The following is a 19842-nucleotide window of genomic DNA, read 5'->3' on the forward strand; positions in this document are numbered from 1 at the left end:
CATAATTATTCATCACTAAAACTCATGTCTTACAAGATACTCTTTAATTCAATTCCATACCTTCATTTCATCATGATCACTAGCTTGCATTAACTGATTAGTACATAAAAATAAATTATAAGATGTACGAGGCAGCAATTCCCCATCCCTCTCCACTGAACTGAGGTAATGACTAGAGCATTCCCCTCCTACCAACTGCTTCCCATTCCCTCACAATTGAACAGACTTATTACCTACAGAATTTCTCCTTTCCCCATTAAATAGTGATGATGATCGGAGCAAGGAAACTGGTTTCAGTCCAACCATAGTCACTGGAGGTAACGAAAGACGTGTAACAGCTTAGATAAGTACAGAAAACTTTCTCGAAGTTATTAAGGTGACAGTGAAGGACTACTACAATCATAATTTGTCTTCGTTGATCATAGCATTACCAATTCACAATCACTGGTAACTTTACGCAACGTACACAATATTCAACACGTACACTCATGACTTAAAGTGCTTTGATAAAATCTGAGGATGTTCTAGTAGAGAGAAGCATGTTTAATATTGTGTTTATGTTATGGGTTTTTTCGACATACTTGCTAAAGTGTTATATGTGCTATAATTCCTGTTTTCGACAGACTGAAAATCATTTAAGTTACACCAACTACTGTGCATCGCACATACGAGTAGGAAGTTGGACTTGTACAGTGAAATATATTATTTTATTGGCTTTGGACTTGTTGTTCGATCAACTCTGCCCTGCGTATTCATGTGAAGTAAGAAATTCGTCCATATAACCCTGTATTAGGAGAAGAAAAGTGTTTTTTCTTACAAGTTGCTTTACGTCGCACTGACACAGATAGGACACAAGGTGGCGATGGGATAGGGTACGGCTAGGAGTGGGAAGAAAGTGGCCGTGGTCTTAATTGAGTTATAGCCCCAGCATCTACCCGGTGTAAAAATGGGAAACCAAGGAAAACCATCTTCAGGGCTGCCCACTGTCTCTCGAATGCAAGCTTAAAGCTGCGCGACTCTGATAGCGAAATGTCCCTATGGTTGACATGACTAGTAGTACGACTTACGTCCGTCTTCAAAACAATTATCTGCATGCTCTCTAGACAATACAATGGACTGTGCATTTGTTGCACACGCTGATGTGGTAATGTTAACAGTTTCAAGAGACCATTGATAAACAAATCCAGACAATTTAACTTTAAAACACGATACACTTAGGTCCGTATTCATGAACGTCAGTTACTTTTTCTGTTATCCTAGATTTCGAAAACTCGGATAATATCATTATCTCGGATAAAGCTCACTTCCGTATTCACCACAGAATATATTATCTCGGTTTACCAAAACTAAGATTTCATTTCAGTATGAATTTGAAGCTTCAATTTTTCATGTTGACAAACGACTATGTGCTGCCACCATTATCGAAAAAAACAAGTATTTAAGTAGGTTAGGTGTTTGCAAAGAGTTTATCATAAATTATGTCCGGTATTGATCATTAACGAATAAATAAACATGATATGATGTTCCAGGAGAAGGAATTGTTATTTAATTTCGTGAGAGAAATCTTTAACGTCATAGTGAATACGAAAAAAAGATTACGAACAACTCAGTGTATGCTTCACCCAAAAGATAAGGCAATATTCCTTAGTATTACGGTACATTAAAAAATCATACCCAATCTTGTACCATATAAGATATAACTATAATCGGGCATTCATCTCAATCATCAATCACCACCGATCTGCGTTTAGGGCAGTCGCTCAGGTGTCAGACTCCCTATTAGATGTCCATCCAGACTTTCCTTAAATAATTTCAAAGAAGTTAGAAATCTATCGAACATATCCCTTGGTAAATTATTCCAATCCCTAACTCCCCTTCCTATAAATGAATATTTACTCCAAATCGTCCTCTTGAATTCCAACTTTATCTTTATATTGTGATCTTTCCTACTTTTAAAACCACTAATCAAGCTTATTTGTCGACTAATGTCATTCCACGCCAAGCAGCTCGTCTCCTTACTCCCAAGTCTTCTCAGCCCAAAGTTTGTGACATTTTCGTAACACTGCTCTTACCTATTCGTTGGGTATTTCAGGTTATGTTCGATTATGGATAATACTGACGGTGTCGAAGCTTTAAATAACCTAAAACGTGCTTGAAAATCAGTGTCATCGTACTCCTCAAAGTATGCAACACGTTCTTCTATCCATCTAGATTGTTTTATTGAGTAATCTCGGTCATAATACTCATGGCGTGATTTTATCTTCCTCTTAAACATTACGGTAATCTATGAGCTGTCATCTTAATTTTTTTATTTTACCGGCCAACCTTTTTGAGGTAAAATTTTAAACCGAGATAATACCCATTATCAGAATTCATTTTATTGGTGAATACAAATATACCTGTTATCTCGGTATTCTTAGCTTTGAACCAGGACAAAAGCTTTCATTCGGGATGGTAAATACGGCCCGTAAAATATAATAGTTCAATTTGTATCATGGGACATGGAGTCTGATAGGTCTACGACCACTCTACCTGAACCTATGAAAACACAATATAATCATTTCATCAGTCCATGGGAACAGTTAACATGTCCTGTGAAACTGAGACGCTTGTCACGACTTATTGGTATGTGGTTATTTATGAGAAGCAGTTAATGAAATTTACTTGAAATTAATCATACCTCTCGGAAAAAGCATACATGAGCAGCACAGTCTGTGGCAGCCTTTCCTTAAAAATTAAGGAGTGTAAATTCTGTTTGATTTTCGTGTTTTGATAAGAGTTATTTTATTGTTGGGATCCTTGGTTTACGAATTTTCACGTGATAAACTTCAAAATGAATTACAATATTTTGTCATCATCTTCGACATCATCACCGTCATTATCAGCAGCATTTACTGGGTGTATGCATAAGTCTTTTCCGGTTTCACTAAGAGATGGCGCTAGCGAACAGTACGCAGCTTATGAATTTGAAACATACGTCAGTTTGTTCGTCTGACATTAACCTACCAACACACAAAAGTTGAGTCCTCCAAACATTAGCGTCTGTGTTGTATCGTTCAGTGACCATGTCGATAAATGTGCCTAAAAAAGAACATTTGAGGCACGCATTGCTTTTCTTATTTAATCAAAAGCAAAGGCTGTGGAAAGTCATCGTTTTCTGGTAGAAACATGTGGTAAACGCGCTCCATCGATTAGAACATGTGAGACATCGTTTCGGCATTTTAAACGTGGTGATTTCAATGTGAGCTGGCCGCGTGGTGTAGGGGTAGCGTGCCCGCCTCTTACCCGGAGGCTCCGGGTTCGATTCCCGGCCAGGTCAGGGATTTATACCTGCACCTGAGAGCTGGTTCGAGATCCATTCAGCCTACGTGATTAGAATTGAGGAGCTATCTGACAGTGAGATAGCAGCCCTGGTCTAGAAAGCCAAGACTAACGGCCGAGAGGACTCGTTGTGCTGACCACACGACACCTCGTAATCTGCAGGCCTTCGAGGTGAGCAGCGGTCGTTTGGTAAGCCAAGGCCCTTAAAGGGCTGTAGTGCCATGGGTTTGGTTTTTGTTTGGTTTGGTTTGGTTTGGTTTGGTTCGGTTTGGTTTGGTTTGGTTTGGTTTGGTTTGGTTTGGTTTGGTTTGGTTTGGTTTGGTTTGGTTTGGTTTGGTTTGGTTTGGTTTGGTTTGGTTTAATTTCAATGTGAAAGACAGTGCGTGCTCTGGTAGACCACAAAAGTGCGAACACGAGCAATTGCGGGCGTTACTGGATGATGACCCAATTCAAACTCAACAGCAATTGGCGCTAGCATTAAGTGTGTCACAAGAAACAATCAGCAGACGTTTACGAACAATTTGAAAGATCAGTAAACTCGGTAAATGAATCCCACATGATTTGAATGAACGGCAAATGGAAAATCGCAAAGTCTCTTGTAAAATGCTACTTCAACGCCACGAATGACAATCATTTCTCTACCGAATTGTAACGGGTGGCAGAAAACGAATTTATTTTGGAAACATGAAGCGGAGAAAATTGTGGTTGACACCTGGCGAAGCCGGTCCTTCAGCACCAAGGCCAAATCCCTTCGGCAAGAAGACCATGCTTTGTGTGTGGTGGGTTCAGGGCGTATTGAGTATTATGAACTCTTGAAGCCCGGCAAAACCGTTAATACACAACGCTATCGCCAACAAATGATCGAAAGACCGGAATGGGCCAGAAGACATGGCAAAGTGATTTTGTACATGACAAAACCAGTGAAAGACACCTTGAAATCGCTTTGATGGGGCATCAATTTGCACCCACCGTACTGCCCCGACTTGGCGCCATCTGACTATCACTTCTTCGCATCAATGGGGCACGCACTCCCAGAGCAGCACTTCAGCAATTTCGAGGAAGTTGGAAAATGGCTCGAAGAAAGGTTTGCTGCAAAAGACAAACTGTTTTCTCTGGCATGGTATTCATAACTTACCTAAAAGCTGGGCATAGTATGTAGAAGCCGATTACCAATATTTAGTATAAATAAAAAATGGTTTTTCCTTGAATATTACATGTTTTCTTTACCACAAAACTGGCAAAAACTTATGCATACACCTGTTATATGTATGTAAAATTGTACATTTAGCGCGACTGAAGGGCATAAAACTGAAGTTAATTTTCTTTCCCACAGCAGGTCCGAGCGGCGACTGGATGAAGAAATATGTGAAAATCCTCTTGCACCAAATGTACGCCATAGGATCGTAGTGATGGGGGCTGCTAAAGTCGGCAAATCATCTATTATATCACAGTTCCTGTACAGCACATTTTCACCCAAGTACAAGCGGACCGTGGAGGAAATGCACCATGGTGACTTTAGTGTATCCGGTATTAATCTAACTCTGGATATCTTGGACACTTCTGGCGCTTATGAGTTCCCTGCAATGCGCGCACTCTCCATATCTTCTGGTGATGCGTTCATATTAGTATATGATATAACAGATTCGGATACATTTACTGAAATTCGAACCTTGAGGGATCAAATCCTTGAGAGTAGAGAAGTTAGCCCAGCGCCCATTGTTGTGGTGGCCAATAAGATTGATCTTGCTGATGAAAGTAATCAGGTTAGTATTTCACACTACCTCATTCATTCTTGATTTAGTGATCATTGTAGCTCATTTTACATCCATAGACGTGTGATGACAACAAATACAGATCCTTGTCTATTAGGACTTGATGAATATATTTTTCTGAACGCAGTTCATTGTCCAGTCCCTTTAAGAAACTAGTTGTAATTAAATTATTTGTATCCTATGCCACTGTGTTAGATAACAATACCATTTTCAAGAAAGTTCGAAAGGCAATTTACAAGAGTGGCGTTGGATGAATATCCAACATCTAGCAAAAGGAAGAGTAAAAAAATTCCCGGGATCGGAAAATGGTACTGAAAAGAAGCAAATTTCACTGATGAACGAAAGAAATTGGAAATAAGGAATATGATCGCGTAGATGTGAAGGAGGAAAAATATTCTAACTATATACATTATTCTTTTTCAGTACTTTGATAAATAACGCTTCGATTAATTCTTTTTTTAAGTTACATTTAGTGGGCCGTTCCCTGTCCATCAAGCTCATTTAAATTAACAATACGTAATTATCATGTAACCTTTCTTTGTCCAGCTGGAGCGTTTACGGTAATAATAATAAAAAATAGTGCTAGAGAGGAGTTCAATTTAGTGCCGCATCCATTCATATGATATTAGCGAATAGATCAGTGTCTCCGACCCATACAAGATATTGTTGATCAGGTAACCATAGTTGTAGCTTTATTGAGATAAGTTTACACTCATAAGCAATTGAATTAGTTGCCGTAGTGGGATAGCGGTGCTATGCTCGGCCCAGTGAATGTAATATGAGAGTATGGCATATAACACAGAGGACATCAGACCTCATACGGACTGTATGAGTAACAGTTGACTCCAGGATGCGTAAGGCACGAACCTCAGTGCTTTCGATCACTGGCAGATTGTCGGCGGCGCCAAACGAGTAGGGGGCATTCCATCTCTGAAGTCGTGCAGGCACTGTGCTTTCCAAGGGCCACCGTATCAAGACTTTACCGTGAGTACGGAGATTCAGGCAAAAGCACGGCTGCCAGGGCCAAATCTCTGCGAGTACGACGCGTTGTTGACAGAGGTCGCCGTCAGCTAGCTTGGATCGTAAGAGCTGACAGACGGACAGTGCAACAGAGCATCCGTCAATTCAGTGCTGGACAACAACAAAACTGTGCGAGCAGCCATACCATCTTGAACCATCTCTTCGCCTTTGGGTAGAAGCAAGCTTCCCACGAGAGTACATCCACTCAGTACCCGTCACAAGGCACAACGACTGACATGGGCAAAGTAACACCGCCATTGGACGTTCCAAACACGGGAAAAAGTCATCTGGACGGACGAGTCGAGGTACCAGTTAGTACGCGCCGATGGTCGGGTATGAGTGCGTCGACAACCACATGAAGTAATGGATCCCTCTTGCCGGCAGGGTATAGTTCATACCGGTGGCGGCGGTTGTATGCTCGTGTGGGGATTGTTCACGTGGGATAAAATGAAATCCATATCTGACAACGTCCCTGATCGGCGAACGTTACAGGAACCTGCTGGTAGATCATGTTCACCACTTTTGTTCGCCTGCAATCAACTTGTACCTACAGCATTTCAATACTCAAGCCCACCGCTCCCGGACTGAGGCTGACTGGTTCGATGAGCGCTCCATGGATGTGGTCAGATTTCATTGAAAACATCTAAGATGCTGTCAAGATCGTTGTGCGTAGTCTCGACACTGCTCCGACCATCTTCTATGGATTATAGGAGGCTGTGCAGCTATCGTGGATCAGTGTGGCTCCCTAACGCTTCCGATGTCTTGTGGAGTCCATGTTACTCCACATCGTCACCGTCATCAAGGCGAAAGTGTGTGATACACGCTACTAGCCATATATCTCTCATTCAATTGCTCACGAATGTAGGCCTACTCGTTTCTTTCCGCTCCTCCTTCCGCCAATAGCTTCCATCGATACATTGACAAGATAGGTGATAAATGCCTGACACCATTACTATCTGCTCATCAGAGTGATTGTATTCAAATACCGGTGAATGGAAGAGTAATTTTCGGATTGAAAATTCATGTCTCTAACGTTCGATTTTCATAAAAACTGTAGATCTCATCGTTTATGTCCACGAATCTACAGTCTTATACAGCTCCAAGCTTCGATCCTTTCTCCCCTATCGTCTGCACTCAGTGCTGCTCAACTCTGTATATTTCATGATACATTTCGCGATGAACACCTTGGTTCATAGCAAGACTAGGAAGCCACTATACCAGACCTTGGTTCTTAGATGGCCTTTCTAGCTGCAGTTATTCGTTGGGCATTTCACCACACTAACTTTAGGGCGATACTCCAAGACACCTTATTTCAAGTCCATGGGCACAATTCCTTACCCTTAATCAAATTAATACCAAATCATTCCATAGTAAGAACTTTTCTCGAAAGCAAACTGCAGGGAACTGAACGCGACCGCTTCTTTCATTTACTTGTTGGAGGTGATACGATGGGAAGGATGTAGAGTGGAGAGGGGAGTTGTGTGGTGGGACGATGTAGAGAGCTGTACTGTGTACTGTTTTGGGGAATATGTTGGAAGTGTTGGGAATGCTGTCGAGTGGAGGGGAGTTGGGTGGTGAGGTATACAGCATTGTGTGATGTGAAGAAGGAGGTGAGACCTTTTTATGGATTGTTGGTAGGGAGGTGGGAACGATGTAGAGTGCAGGGGATTAGGGAGTGAGGCGATCTAGTTCAGAAAGCCTCACTGTGTAGTGCGTACCTCACCGTTAGAAAATTAACATGAGTGTACGTATCGTTTTCTATGCTGTCGTGCTATTTCGTAAAAAATTGTATTAATTACGTCCTCCGCAATGAGAACTGTTAAGTGGGACACCGAGATGTTCACATGACCGTGAAGAAAGTGACACACGCTCCCATTTCATATGACAGATTTATTATAATTCTTCAATTGGATGTAAACATGTGTTCCACTACATAGAGGCATATTTTGATTTGTAATTGTATCTTTTTAAAAGTATATACGCCAATGAACTCTTAAACTTCGTGCGTTTAATATGTTATTCTATCAAAGCAATGATATCCCCTTATGCCACTCTTCTAATGCCAAACACAATTTTTACAAAATTGCCAAAATATACAAATACGATATACAGTAATCGAAACACGATTTCTCACCATTTCATCCCTGACTTCCCACTATAGTTCACTATTTCAGGTCTAATTTCATCTTTTCCTGCTGTATATGACAACCCACCTCTTCAACCGTAATTTCATAAAATTCTGCTCCCGTTACAAGTCAGAGAACATTGTTACTATATCAGGACCACCCACGGGATTCAAGCTACTTATTCTTGACCGTGTAGGTTGTTCTCAGCGCCATAGAACTCGATAAATTGTGGACTAAAAAGGACCGTATGGCCCACGGAGAACATCTGGATGACTTAACTCTATTCGGAATGATCGGAAGGGTGGCGTGTGACTAATGTGGCTCAGGACTTTAGTATCACCCATAACATCGCATCCAGGTCATGGAAACCGTTCAGAATGACATGTACAGTTGTGTAAAATGCCGGTGGAGATTATGCATTTCATACCATTGCACAACTAATGCGAAGGGGCACTGGTGTAGAAATCTTCAGGACGAAATGTAAAATATCGCTGGTAACTCTTACAGCCAAACTGAGGGACGTAAGGGGCACAAGCAGAGGAAAAACTAACAGTACGTAAACTTGATCTTGAGATGTTACATGTTTGAATGTAGTACAAATGTACTACTTGAATGAGAACAGTCAGAGGGAGAACGTTGTTGTTAAGAGTTGTTCTTCCTTTCATTGTGGACTAAAAACAACCATGTGGTCCAAGGAGAACATCTGCATGACTTAAATCGATTCGGAAAGATCGGAAGGGTGGAGTGTGACTAGTGTGGCTCAGGACTTTGGTATCGCCATTAAAATCGCATCCAGGTCATAGAAACCGTTTAGAATAACATGTGCCATTGTGTAAAAGACCGGCGGAGGTTATCCATTGCATATCATTGCACAACTAGTGCGAAGGGGCACAAGACTAAGATCTTCGCGTTTAACTGTAACCAGAAGGCTACAGAGAGGAACAGTGCGAAGTGTCCCATTAACAGCGTCGGAGATGTCGTTATGTAGCCTACAGTCGTTCAGAGAACACAAGGACTAGACAGCAGAGCAATATGGAAAGTTCTCTTTTCCAATAAGAGCCGATTTATCCCCAGCAGTAGTATTGCATTGTATTGTATTTATTTATTTATTTATTTATTTATTTATTTATTTATTTATTTATTTATTTATTTATTTATTTATTTATTTATTTATTTATTTCAATGAGTCTATACAGAGTTTTTGCTCCATTGTTAGACCTTGTGTTATATGTAATGAACAAATCAACACCAGGTTAAAATTATGAATACTAACACAAACTATTTCAACAATGAAAAGAGACCCTCAGAGTAAAATAAATGGAACTGCTTAACTACCCAAACTTTTTTTTGTATGTAAAAATATGAGAAGTTGTTAAGTAACCTTTAAACACTAGGTTACGTGAACACAAGGCAAAAAAAAACATACGGCAATCGACAACCACGGCAACTTGACAAATAATCTAAAGTAATAGAAATTGTTAAGAGACCTGTAAACATTAGGTTACGTAACAGAAAGAAAATAAAAGGCAAAAATAAGTCAACCACATTAATAGCTGCTAGGTATAACCTGGTCTTGACCCACTTCTTACCGTTCATCTGAATGAGTCAGCTTGTCTGGTATTACGATGTACCACTACTAGCTGACTTCACCAAATAATTACAATCCGCTGAGTGTACACTGTCCTTCTTCCTGTTCTCCTTGTACTGTCCTCCTTTCTATTAAAATTCCGGACCATCTATGCAATTATATAGTCACGTCTTGCTCCTTCAAAACATGTTCTTATACACATTATTATATCCCTAACCAACTAAGCTATAAGACCATTTCTTTCACTTTCCTTTGAACCTAATTTTTTAACTGCACTTTAAGACTGGGTAAATTTTCCCCCGTTGTTCCACTCTTTTGTAACCCACGCAAAGATGTTTTGTTCATCACTTTGCCTGTACATCTCTTGCTGCTTAGCACTTAGAAACTTTTCCCTTAACTTCTCTGTTTCCTTGCAATACCCTACTAAATATAGGTCATCCGTCTTATTCCCACACAAAATACATTGTGAGCTTTCTTTACTCCTGATCCATCCCTTGTTTTTGTATAACCCCGTGAGTCACCATATTAAACCCCCATTCATCCTTCTATCCCCATATATTATATTTATCTTGGAGACTTGAACACCTTATAAAATAAATTAAGTGAATCTCTATTCCTACATTCTTCTATCAGTCTTTGCATTTGTATACCCTTCATTCTTGCTATCAGAGCTCTTTGGCTACTCCTATCTTTTCCCATCCATATCTCGAACCAAATATAGCCCCATGTCTTCATTCTCGACATGGGTTTTAATTTTTGACAACCAACTCTCGGTATGAATACCTTTCAATTGTTGTTTGTAAGCTTCTTGCAGCACTAAGCCAACACCCACCCTGTTTCTTTTTTTTTTGCTATTTGCTTTACGTCGCGCAGACGCAGATAGGTCTTATGGCGACGATGGGATAAGAAAAGCCTAAGAATGGGAAGGAAGCGGCCGTGGCCTTAATTAAGGTACAGCCCCAGCATTCGCCTGTTGTAAAATTGGGAAACCACGGAAAAGCATCTTCAGGGCTGCCGACAGTGGGGTTCCAACCCACTATCTCACAGCTGCGCGCTCCTAACCGCACGGCCAACTCACCCGGTTCCCTCGTTTCAGTCGCATCCAATAGTTCAATACTCTTTTAAAGCATTACACTTCTAAATACTCTCCGCATAATGAAAATGCCCCCACATTCGTTGTACACTGTGGTAATCTCATAATCGTCTCACTAAATTTGTATATAATTTGATTTAAGATATCCGTTTTGTCTTCTAGTCCCCATAATTCTGCCCCATATAATACTCTGCTGAGTACTATTCTCTTATCACAAATCTCAGTGTCTTATAATTTATCCCCGGAAATGTATCCCCAAAATTTTAACCACAAAGAGTGCTGCAACCCGTCTCCATTTATTTTTTATATGATATTCCCATCCTCCCCTTCTATTTATCAGCACTCCTGGATATTCTAACTTATCCACTACTTCTATGCTCTCTCTCTGTATCATCCATTTCCCTTTACTTTTCCTCCTCCTATTCTTACGTATAATTAACACCTCCGATTTATTACTATTAATTTTTAGTGCCCATTTCCTTGCGTATTCCGACAGCTCATTCAAACTTCTCTGTAATCCATCTCCTGTTAAAGCCATTAGAATTACATCGTCGGCGAATATCAGTCCTGGGATCTCTAGTTTATATACTACCGGCCCTGCCCAATTTTCTCCTCCGAGCCCTTCCAGAATGTCATACATGAATAATAAAAATAATATCGACGATAATTTGCATCCTTGCTTCAACCCAATCTTGCAAACTATCGGCCTACTAATCGGATTCTCTTCTAGTTTTATACAACAATATACATTTTAGTATATCGCCTCAATCGCCCAATCATCTTCCTTGAGACTCCCATCCCACCTAATTTTTCTATTAACGCTTTTCTGCTTACCGTGTCAAAAGCTTTTTCAAAATCTATGGCCGCTAGGTATACACTGCCTCTTTCCCTCCTTAGGTATTTTCTATTATCATCTCTACCGTCATAATGTTATCTGTTGTCCTCCTCCCCTTTCTAAATCCACTCTGAAATGTTGAAAATATCGAATTCTTTTCGGCCCAAACCCTTAATCTATTTGCCAAAATTCCTGTGTAGATCTTGCTCAGCGAGTCTAGTAGCGTCATCCCTCGGTAATTGCTCGGTAGGGTTTTGTTGCCTTTCTTTTTGTATATTGGGCAAATAATTCCAGTTTCGCACTCTTTTGGTATATTACCACCATTGAAGATCCTGTTAAACAATTTTACTAATCCCTCCCCCATATGCCTGTATTTGCTTATTTATTTCCAAAATAAATTGCTTATACCATTTCACCCTGACGCCGATCTACCTCTAGGTTTCCTTATCAACTCCTGTACTTCCTCTATTGAAATTTCTTTATCGAGTTCATATATACTAACTTCCATATTTCTCCATACGACCTTCACTCCATCCCCAAACTGCCATTTGTCCTATTCTCCTAATAATTTGCTGAAGTATATTACCCACTAGTCTTAATCAATACTCGCTTTTTCATGCCTTTTCCTCCTTTATTAATTGTATTTATTCTTTCCTGACTCTCTCCGTTTGATTCATCCTGCATTCTCTATTTATTAACTCCGTTTGTTCCTTTGTCCATAACTTCTTCCTCTCGACAATGTTAAGTTTGTACTCTTTCCTTCATCTACAGGAAGCTTCTCTTTTCTTCATTCCTTCCGTTCATTCTATAATATTTTATGTCTTCATCACTGATCACCTTAATACCTCACATTCCTTATTATACCATCCTCCTCATCTCTCATCTTTCTTCTCTTACTTGGGTCTATCCCTGCAACCCTCTTTATTGGGTATTCAATTAGGTCCAAGACTCGATCAATATTATTTCCTTTCAATGCTACCTTCCATCCACATCTAATCAACTGTAGCTCTTTTTCCATAAATTCCCGTTTTGTATTCTCTGACCACTTATATTTAATATAGCTCCAACTTTTCTCTAAAATCCTCTTTTTATCTCCATCACTTTACCCCTCTACACTTTTTTCTATCCTCACCCATACCGATGCATGGTGCGATTCCACCAGTCTCCTATCTCTAACCTTTTAATTTTCCCTAACACGTCTTCCGAACACATTACTAAGTCTATAACACTTCCCCTGTGCTGTAATATATGTCTGTTTACCTTCTTGGTCACCCTCCCCAAAACCATTTAAAATATAGGATATTCCTGCCTCACAGAATTCCAAGAGCTTACCACCGTAACTGTTTCTTTCTTTGTCTTTACTTCTTCCTCCTCCCCTTATTTTCATCTCAACTTCTTTACTAAACATTGGGCATTGCTCACCTATTCTGGCGTTCCAATCTCCAAGTAATAATATTCCATCTTCAAACTTCCCACAAATAATACTGGTTTCTAGTAATAACTCCTCAAAAACTTATCATTAGCATATGGAGATCCCTTGGGGTGACAGTAAGCATGAGCCAATATACCTTTTTTCCTCTCCCCTTTTCCCTCCCCATGTTATACTTTAACCAAATCACTTCATCCATATCTTTCTCAATATCCTCTACTAATTCACTGATCTCTTCTTTGATTAACACCATTATTCCTCCGGGCGATCGCCCCTTATTACACTGTTTTTTTTACTTATACTTAACGGTAACTCCCTCCAAAGTTATCTCTTTTACTATTTCCATTCACGTCTCGAAGAGTGCAACAATGTCAAATCTTTCCAGCACATTTATCACCTCTTTATTGCCTATTGTACTTAACGAACCTTCAATATTTACAAAGCCATCTTCCAATCTAGTTATAACATGCCCTCTCTTCCTTCTCCATTTCCTTCATTATTTTTACTTCTTGTTACAATCACTCTCCTTCTAACTCCATTCCTTCATACTTTGATATTTTAGGACGCCCTATCTTATCTTTTTCCTCTGTACCACTAATTTTATTTTTCTTACCCCAAAGCTCTTTTAGACTCCTACTTCTCGCTTTCATTACAGTAGCTTTCCCTTTCTTTTCATCCCTCGAGCCACCACCTCCATTATTAGGCTCATGTCCACTGAACTCTGTATTTGAATATTCTTGAGCGTCACTCTCCACCACCTCCTCCTGAATCCTCTTATATAATCCCACACTGCTCTGTCCACTTGTTCCTTCGTTGGATTCAGTTCTTACCTCGTCACCTCGCTCCTTTTGATCTGCAACCTGCTTTCCATCTTGCCTTGAACCCTGGTCCTCTTCCTGCTTGAGCTTCTCTTCCATGACTTTCAGTTCTGCCACCGTCCAGATTGGCCTCCATTTTCCGTTGGATACGACCAACTAATGACCCCTTATATACGCCATCAGACACCGAAATCGGGCTCTCCCCAGATGTCCCTTCAAAATTCTCAAGTTCTCACTCCCTTCTCTTCTATGTCCCTCTTAACCCAGATTTTTCCCCTTCTAAGTTACTCGCATTTCTTATTAGTGTATCCGCCATTAGGGTAGATTACAACTTGACTTTAATTGGGCTGTGTGCCCTTTCAACGTCATCTACGTCCACTTCGCTAAAATTAACTTTCATTTTGTTTTAGATAACATCCACCACTTTGTATATAATATCTACTTTCTTCTCTCTCCCTTCTTGCTGCAACCCGTATATGCATAAACATTTATTCATCCTTTCTTGACTGTTGACTTTAATCTCCTTCTTCAATTTAAGCACCTCCTCCTCCAGACTTTTAACTTTCTTTCTTAACGCCTGAATTTCTTTCTCGTTACTTCCTACCTTTGTCTCTACCTCTACCGTTTTTAATTCATTCTCTCAAATTTCCGAATTACTTGTTTTGGACTCGCATCATTTCCATTAACTGTTCAAAAGGGCAGATTTATTTTACTACTTCTTTCACCACCTCCCTAATCTTCTCCACGTCATCCCTACTGATATTTCGACTCGCATTCGGGCCGGGGTTGTATTCCACACCCACACACACACCGATAACCAGTAGCAAAGTTATCACTGCAGCATCCTATAGCAACTCGCCCATCTTCCCCCGCATACCCTTGTATGTCGTCCGCATCGTAGTGTTCTTCAGCCTCCTCTGCCAGCTCCCGATCGCTGCCCGGTACTGCTAGACTCCCACCATAACTCTCCGCACTCGCCACTCCACACGTCCGCACCTACCGCTTGCTTAGACTAGACTGTGCAGTGATTTTGTACGTCGGGTAATCTGGCGAGAGGTTGAAACACGGAAATTCCCCAGCAAATATTACTGAAACGGTGGTGTAGATGTTTCCGTCCGGGGAAACATTATGTCGGCTGGGTATACATCACTTAAGATATTGGAACTGCTATTGTAATTGGCGATCCTACCGTAAAGAAATCATTCTTCCCCGATTGCGTCTAACGCCTGTTGAACACCATCAAAATTTCGCAAGAAAAGGTGTCAAATCTTATCAAAGATTGTTAAACATTGCTGAAGGTTTGACAAGATTTGAAAGGATTTGGCAAAGTTGGTTAGAATTTTGTTTGAACACGGAAGAAAGGCAAACAGCAATTGTGGTTCTTGGACTAGTAGTTGAATTCATTCTTAAAAGGAAGAGAAATCGCAATGAGCCATAATTTACCGTACGGTAATAAACATAAAAGCTGTCCACTTCCTTGAGGTATTTTTCATACAAGCTGTTCGTAGGCTACCGTTTTATTCCTCTTATTATGGTACTCTAAGGAGTTCACTGAATTTACGCATGGATTAACCTCATATTTAGCAATTAATACACACACAACATCTCTCAATGAAGAAGAAGCCATTTTGTTGTTTTTATTCCCATACCGGCAACCTTAGCATGCCTAGCGGTATAGTGTGCACCGTTAATATTCGAAATCCATTGGTCAATTTTGTCAGATACCTGGCAATTCTTTGGTCAATTAGAACATGTTCTAATTCACTTTTAAATTTTTTGAAGACTTCCCAAGATTTATCAAGTATTGCAAGTGATTTGATAAGTAAACTCGTGAAGTATTGAAAAGAACTGTGAAATATTATGAAGTCTTGAATTTGACAAGAATGTTATCGTGTGGTGCAGCTGCCCCGAGAGTTTGTTCACGCGCCATAAAGCTAAGCTACACCGTGCTGTAGCTGTTGACGAGCTGTTGAAAAGTGAAGGTATTCGACGACAATAGATTGACCTGCCCGACCTGCCGATTAAAATTCCACGGAGCATCCGTAACGTATCGTGGGAAGAATTCGTGAACATCCACCGGAAAATGCGCAATAGCTGAAGATGGCGATGAAGGAAGTATCAAAGCAAGCACATAGTTTTCGTTGTCATTGATATCGTGGTCATAGCCACGGGACCGTCAATGCGGACAACTGGGACGAGACGTTTCATTTCAAATAAGCATTGGCCGGAATTCCTAAAGCGGCTTCCTTGGTGAGAAGCAAGTGACTACGCCACTCGGCTCTCACCCCTCTAAAACAACGAAAGAGTAATAGGCTTTATTTTCACAAACGTACCTGAACAACATCGTCGAAAGTTTGCAGTCCTTGCTTGGTCGTTAGAGATGATCACATCCCATGTTGACGACTATAGCTTCCCGTCTTTTTACTTCTGGCAGAGGGGAATCTGTATTATTTCGATCAATATGCAATCATTTCTGATTGAAATATGATTGTTAATTTCTATATTCGTTAGCTTTTAAATTTGTAGTTGTTTATCACTTCCGCAATGTATGATGTACAGCTCATATGGTTTTCCCACAGATATACGCTTTCTGTAAGGCACTACGGGAGAACATATCTTCTATCCTTGAGTTGTGCTCACTAGTATATTTGAAGCACTATTAATGGCGAATGTAACAAGCAAAGGCATCCATCTGCAAGCAACGCGAGGAATAAATGAATATATGCTTAATTTATACTTATTGTGCTTGAAAGACTTGAAACGAATAAAGGTGTGTTTTAAAGATTGCTACTCAAAAATATATATTTTTTTCTCTATACAGAGTATGAAGTACATTTTCTCTGTCTGTTGGAAATCGCTAATCTCAGGAAGTATTTAACGGATTTCATTCAAGTTTTCCCCAATAGAGAGTGTATGTCGATGAAATTTTATGTGTAGCTTATATAACTAATTAATACATATATGTTGTAATATTTGCTTAAAACTTACCCTAACTGTTTTTTTTTCACACTTCCACTAGCGCTGCCTACATTGACCGCAAGAATGGCCGCGCTAAGCATTAATGTAGATTGTGATAAAGTAGTCGGTTTCTTTTCCCTTCTGATTGGTTATGATGGAAGAGAAGACCTTTTGGAGAATGAAAATCACGCTTGACGACAAATAAGTTATGTAGTTTTGTTTCTTGCAGTGAATGGTCGAGCTGAGCAATAACTTACATTCATCATGCCTCGACGACGTGCTAATATAGGATACAACACGACAAATGCTAAGAGACTACGTGTACTACGCGATAGTTATGATGAAAGAGGAGGCCATTTAGAGATTGAAAGGGCAAACCAGTCTTTGCGGAAAGATAGGGAAACTTCCCTGGAACGAAATAGTATATTACTGTATATGAAGATCGTGAAGGACATAGGTCCCAAAGAGACAGAGAAACATCTGTTGATAGAGAATATCGTATGCTCAAAGAGTTTACCAGCCATGCACAACAATATCATAATGTGGTTAAAACACGTACTGCTAATAATTTAAGGTTAGAATGTTCAATGAATTACTATTCTACCATACATCACAAAATTTATCCCATAGTTCAGATAGGTGCTATGACAATTGTTTTTTCAATATTCTCCAGCGTTGAAATCGAAAAATGACCGTAAAAGAATGTGATGTCTAAATGTTAAAGTTAAATTAAATGAAATTATTACACCTCCACAACCACTGAATTCTCTCATTGAAAGTGAACATACTAAACACAATTATTTCAACCGCAATAAACGTCATTATAACCATGCTTTTGAAATGGCATAATCTAAAATTTGGCAGGTTCTTGAACGTGTTTTATGCCAACATTTAAAGTGCAAGGACCGATTTATCATCTGGCTGGTAGTCTACTACCATGTTGAACTGACGAACACAAATTTTAGCAATTGCACTTCATTTCAGATCCTGAAACACAAGTGACAGCTCGATGTAACATAAATTCTCGGTAATCCTTGGATGGTGCTTTGGTGAGATCTTTGCAAGATATGTTGTACTCGCATAACCAATACGTTCAATCGTTCAAAACATCCAATGAAAGTGTGCCTCCAGATGTGCCGGATTACAATGTAGTCATTCACGCCAGTGGTGTGCCTGTAGATGAACAGCGAGGACACTACAGTGTTCCAACTACGAGTGAAGTAGACTTTGTAATTGCTGGGCGAGAATTTGACGGGAGAGATATTGTTCTACGAATCCGCGAATATGATCTTCAAAGAATATCAAAAATCCTTGGTCTTATGACAGCTTACAATACCCGCTAATGCTATGTCGTGATGAAGATGGGTATTCCATTGATATCCCTCAAACTGATCCAAATACCGGAGCTCCGAGGGTTACTACTGATATCGCATCATGGAAAGACAAAAGAATTTTAACGTGTTACACAGATACGGCATGTTACTTAACCAATATTTAGTTGAGCAGTACGCGAAAATAGAATCGAAATAATCAACAAGATGCTTTGCACTCAAATTAATACTGAAATTGGTCAATTGGTAATATTGCTATCATCCTTTACTGGTCGATCGCGATATCTTCACGAGAAGACACAGGACGCAATGACCTGTGATAAAAATTATGGAAAACCGGATCTTTTTATTACGTTCACGTGCAATCAAGGGAATAAATTAAAACTAACCTTCATCACAACGGAACAACCCAAGAGAGGTATACCATAGTGAATACGGCATTCCACATAAAACGCATAAATATTAGCTCTCATTAATAAAGCTCATATATTTGGTGAACCATGCTTCTTTATGTGCAAGGTCGAATGGCAGAAGCGTAGCTTACCGCACATTCATTTACTACCATGGCTAAAATATAAAATCAGACCAGACCTCATCGACAGCGTGATATCAGCAGAGTTGCCAAGAAGTGGAGGCAATTCAGTTTTATTCGACAGAGTATTAAGACACAAGATACATAGACCAAACATACGTTAAAATGTTTTTGTCTATGACTCCAAATCTCCATGTATGACTGACGGAAGGTGCTCAAAGCAGTTTCCCAAATAATTTCAGGTTAACACATCGACGGAGGATGATTGTTATCCAAAATATCTGAGGTTATCACCTCAGGTCAACGGATAATCCGCTGCCATCCGACATTATGACATTGAAAATCCACAGTCACTCAAAATATCTGACGCCCATGTCAATGTGGAACTATGTAGCTCTGTAAAATCGATCAAATTTGTCACAACATATATCAACAAAGGCAGTGATCTATGTACATTTAGCCTACAATCTGGAAAATAAGTGGATCAATTTTCAGATGAGAAGCAGTTTGGCGTATTTTTCCTTTTGACATACATGAGCGGGTACCTACTATTTCTCACTTGTCAACTCATTTAGAAAATGGACGGAGAGTTACCTTCACAGCAAATAACTCCAACGACATTGCGAGCAATCCACGTGACACCACATGACTACCTTTTTCAGATTATGTGCCGATGACGAATTTGCAAATACCCTGACATACGACGAGGTCCCTGGGTTTTATACTTGGAATCGGTCTACTAATATATTCCAACGGAGAAATCATGGAACTATAGTCGAAGGCCATCCAGGAGTAAAACAAACAGACGTTTTGGTGAGGGTATACGTAGTTCAAACGAATAATAGCGAATGCTTTTACCTACGGATGTTGCTTCATATAGTCAAAGGGCCTGCGTCTTTTGCAAGCCTAAGAACTGTAGAAGAAGTAACTCGCGATACCTTTCAAGAGCGTGCAAAACAATGGGTCTGTTAGAAGATGATTTTCAATGGAAAAACACGTTATCTGAAGCTGATGTTTCT

General features: G+C 39.9%; 1 protein-coding gene across 1 annotated transcript in view; it reads left to right on the top strand.

Moving 5' to 3' along the window:
* LOC136863204 (ras-related protein Rap-1b) overlaps nt 1–19842 on the top strand; it is a 578103-nt gene that overhangs the window by 532836 nt on the left and 25425 nt on the right. The window contains exon 4 of the mRNA XM_067139568.2: nt 4655–5084. Coding sequence (XP_066995669.1) covers nt 4655–5084 — 430 coding nt within the window. The remainder of the gene's footprint in view (nt 1–4654; nt 5085–19842) is intronic.

This window comes from Anabrus simplex, chromosome 2, assembly GCF_040414725.1.
Source record: "Anabrus simplex isolate iqAnaSimp1 chromosome 2, ASM4041472v1, whole genome shotgun sequence".
NCBI lineage: Eukaryota > Metazoa > Arthropoda > Insecta > Orthoptera > Tettigoniidae > Anabrus > Anabrus simplex.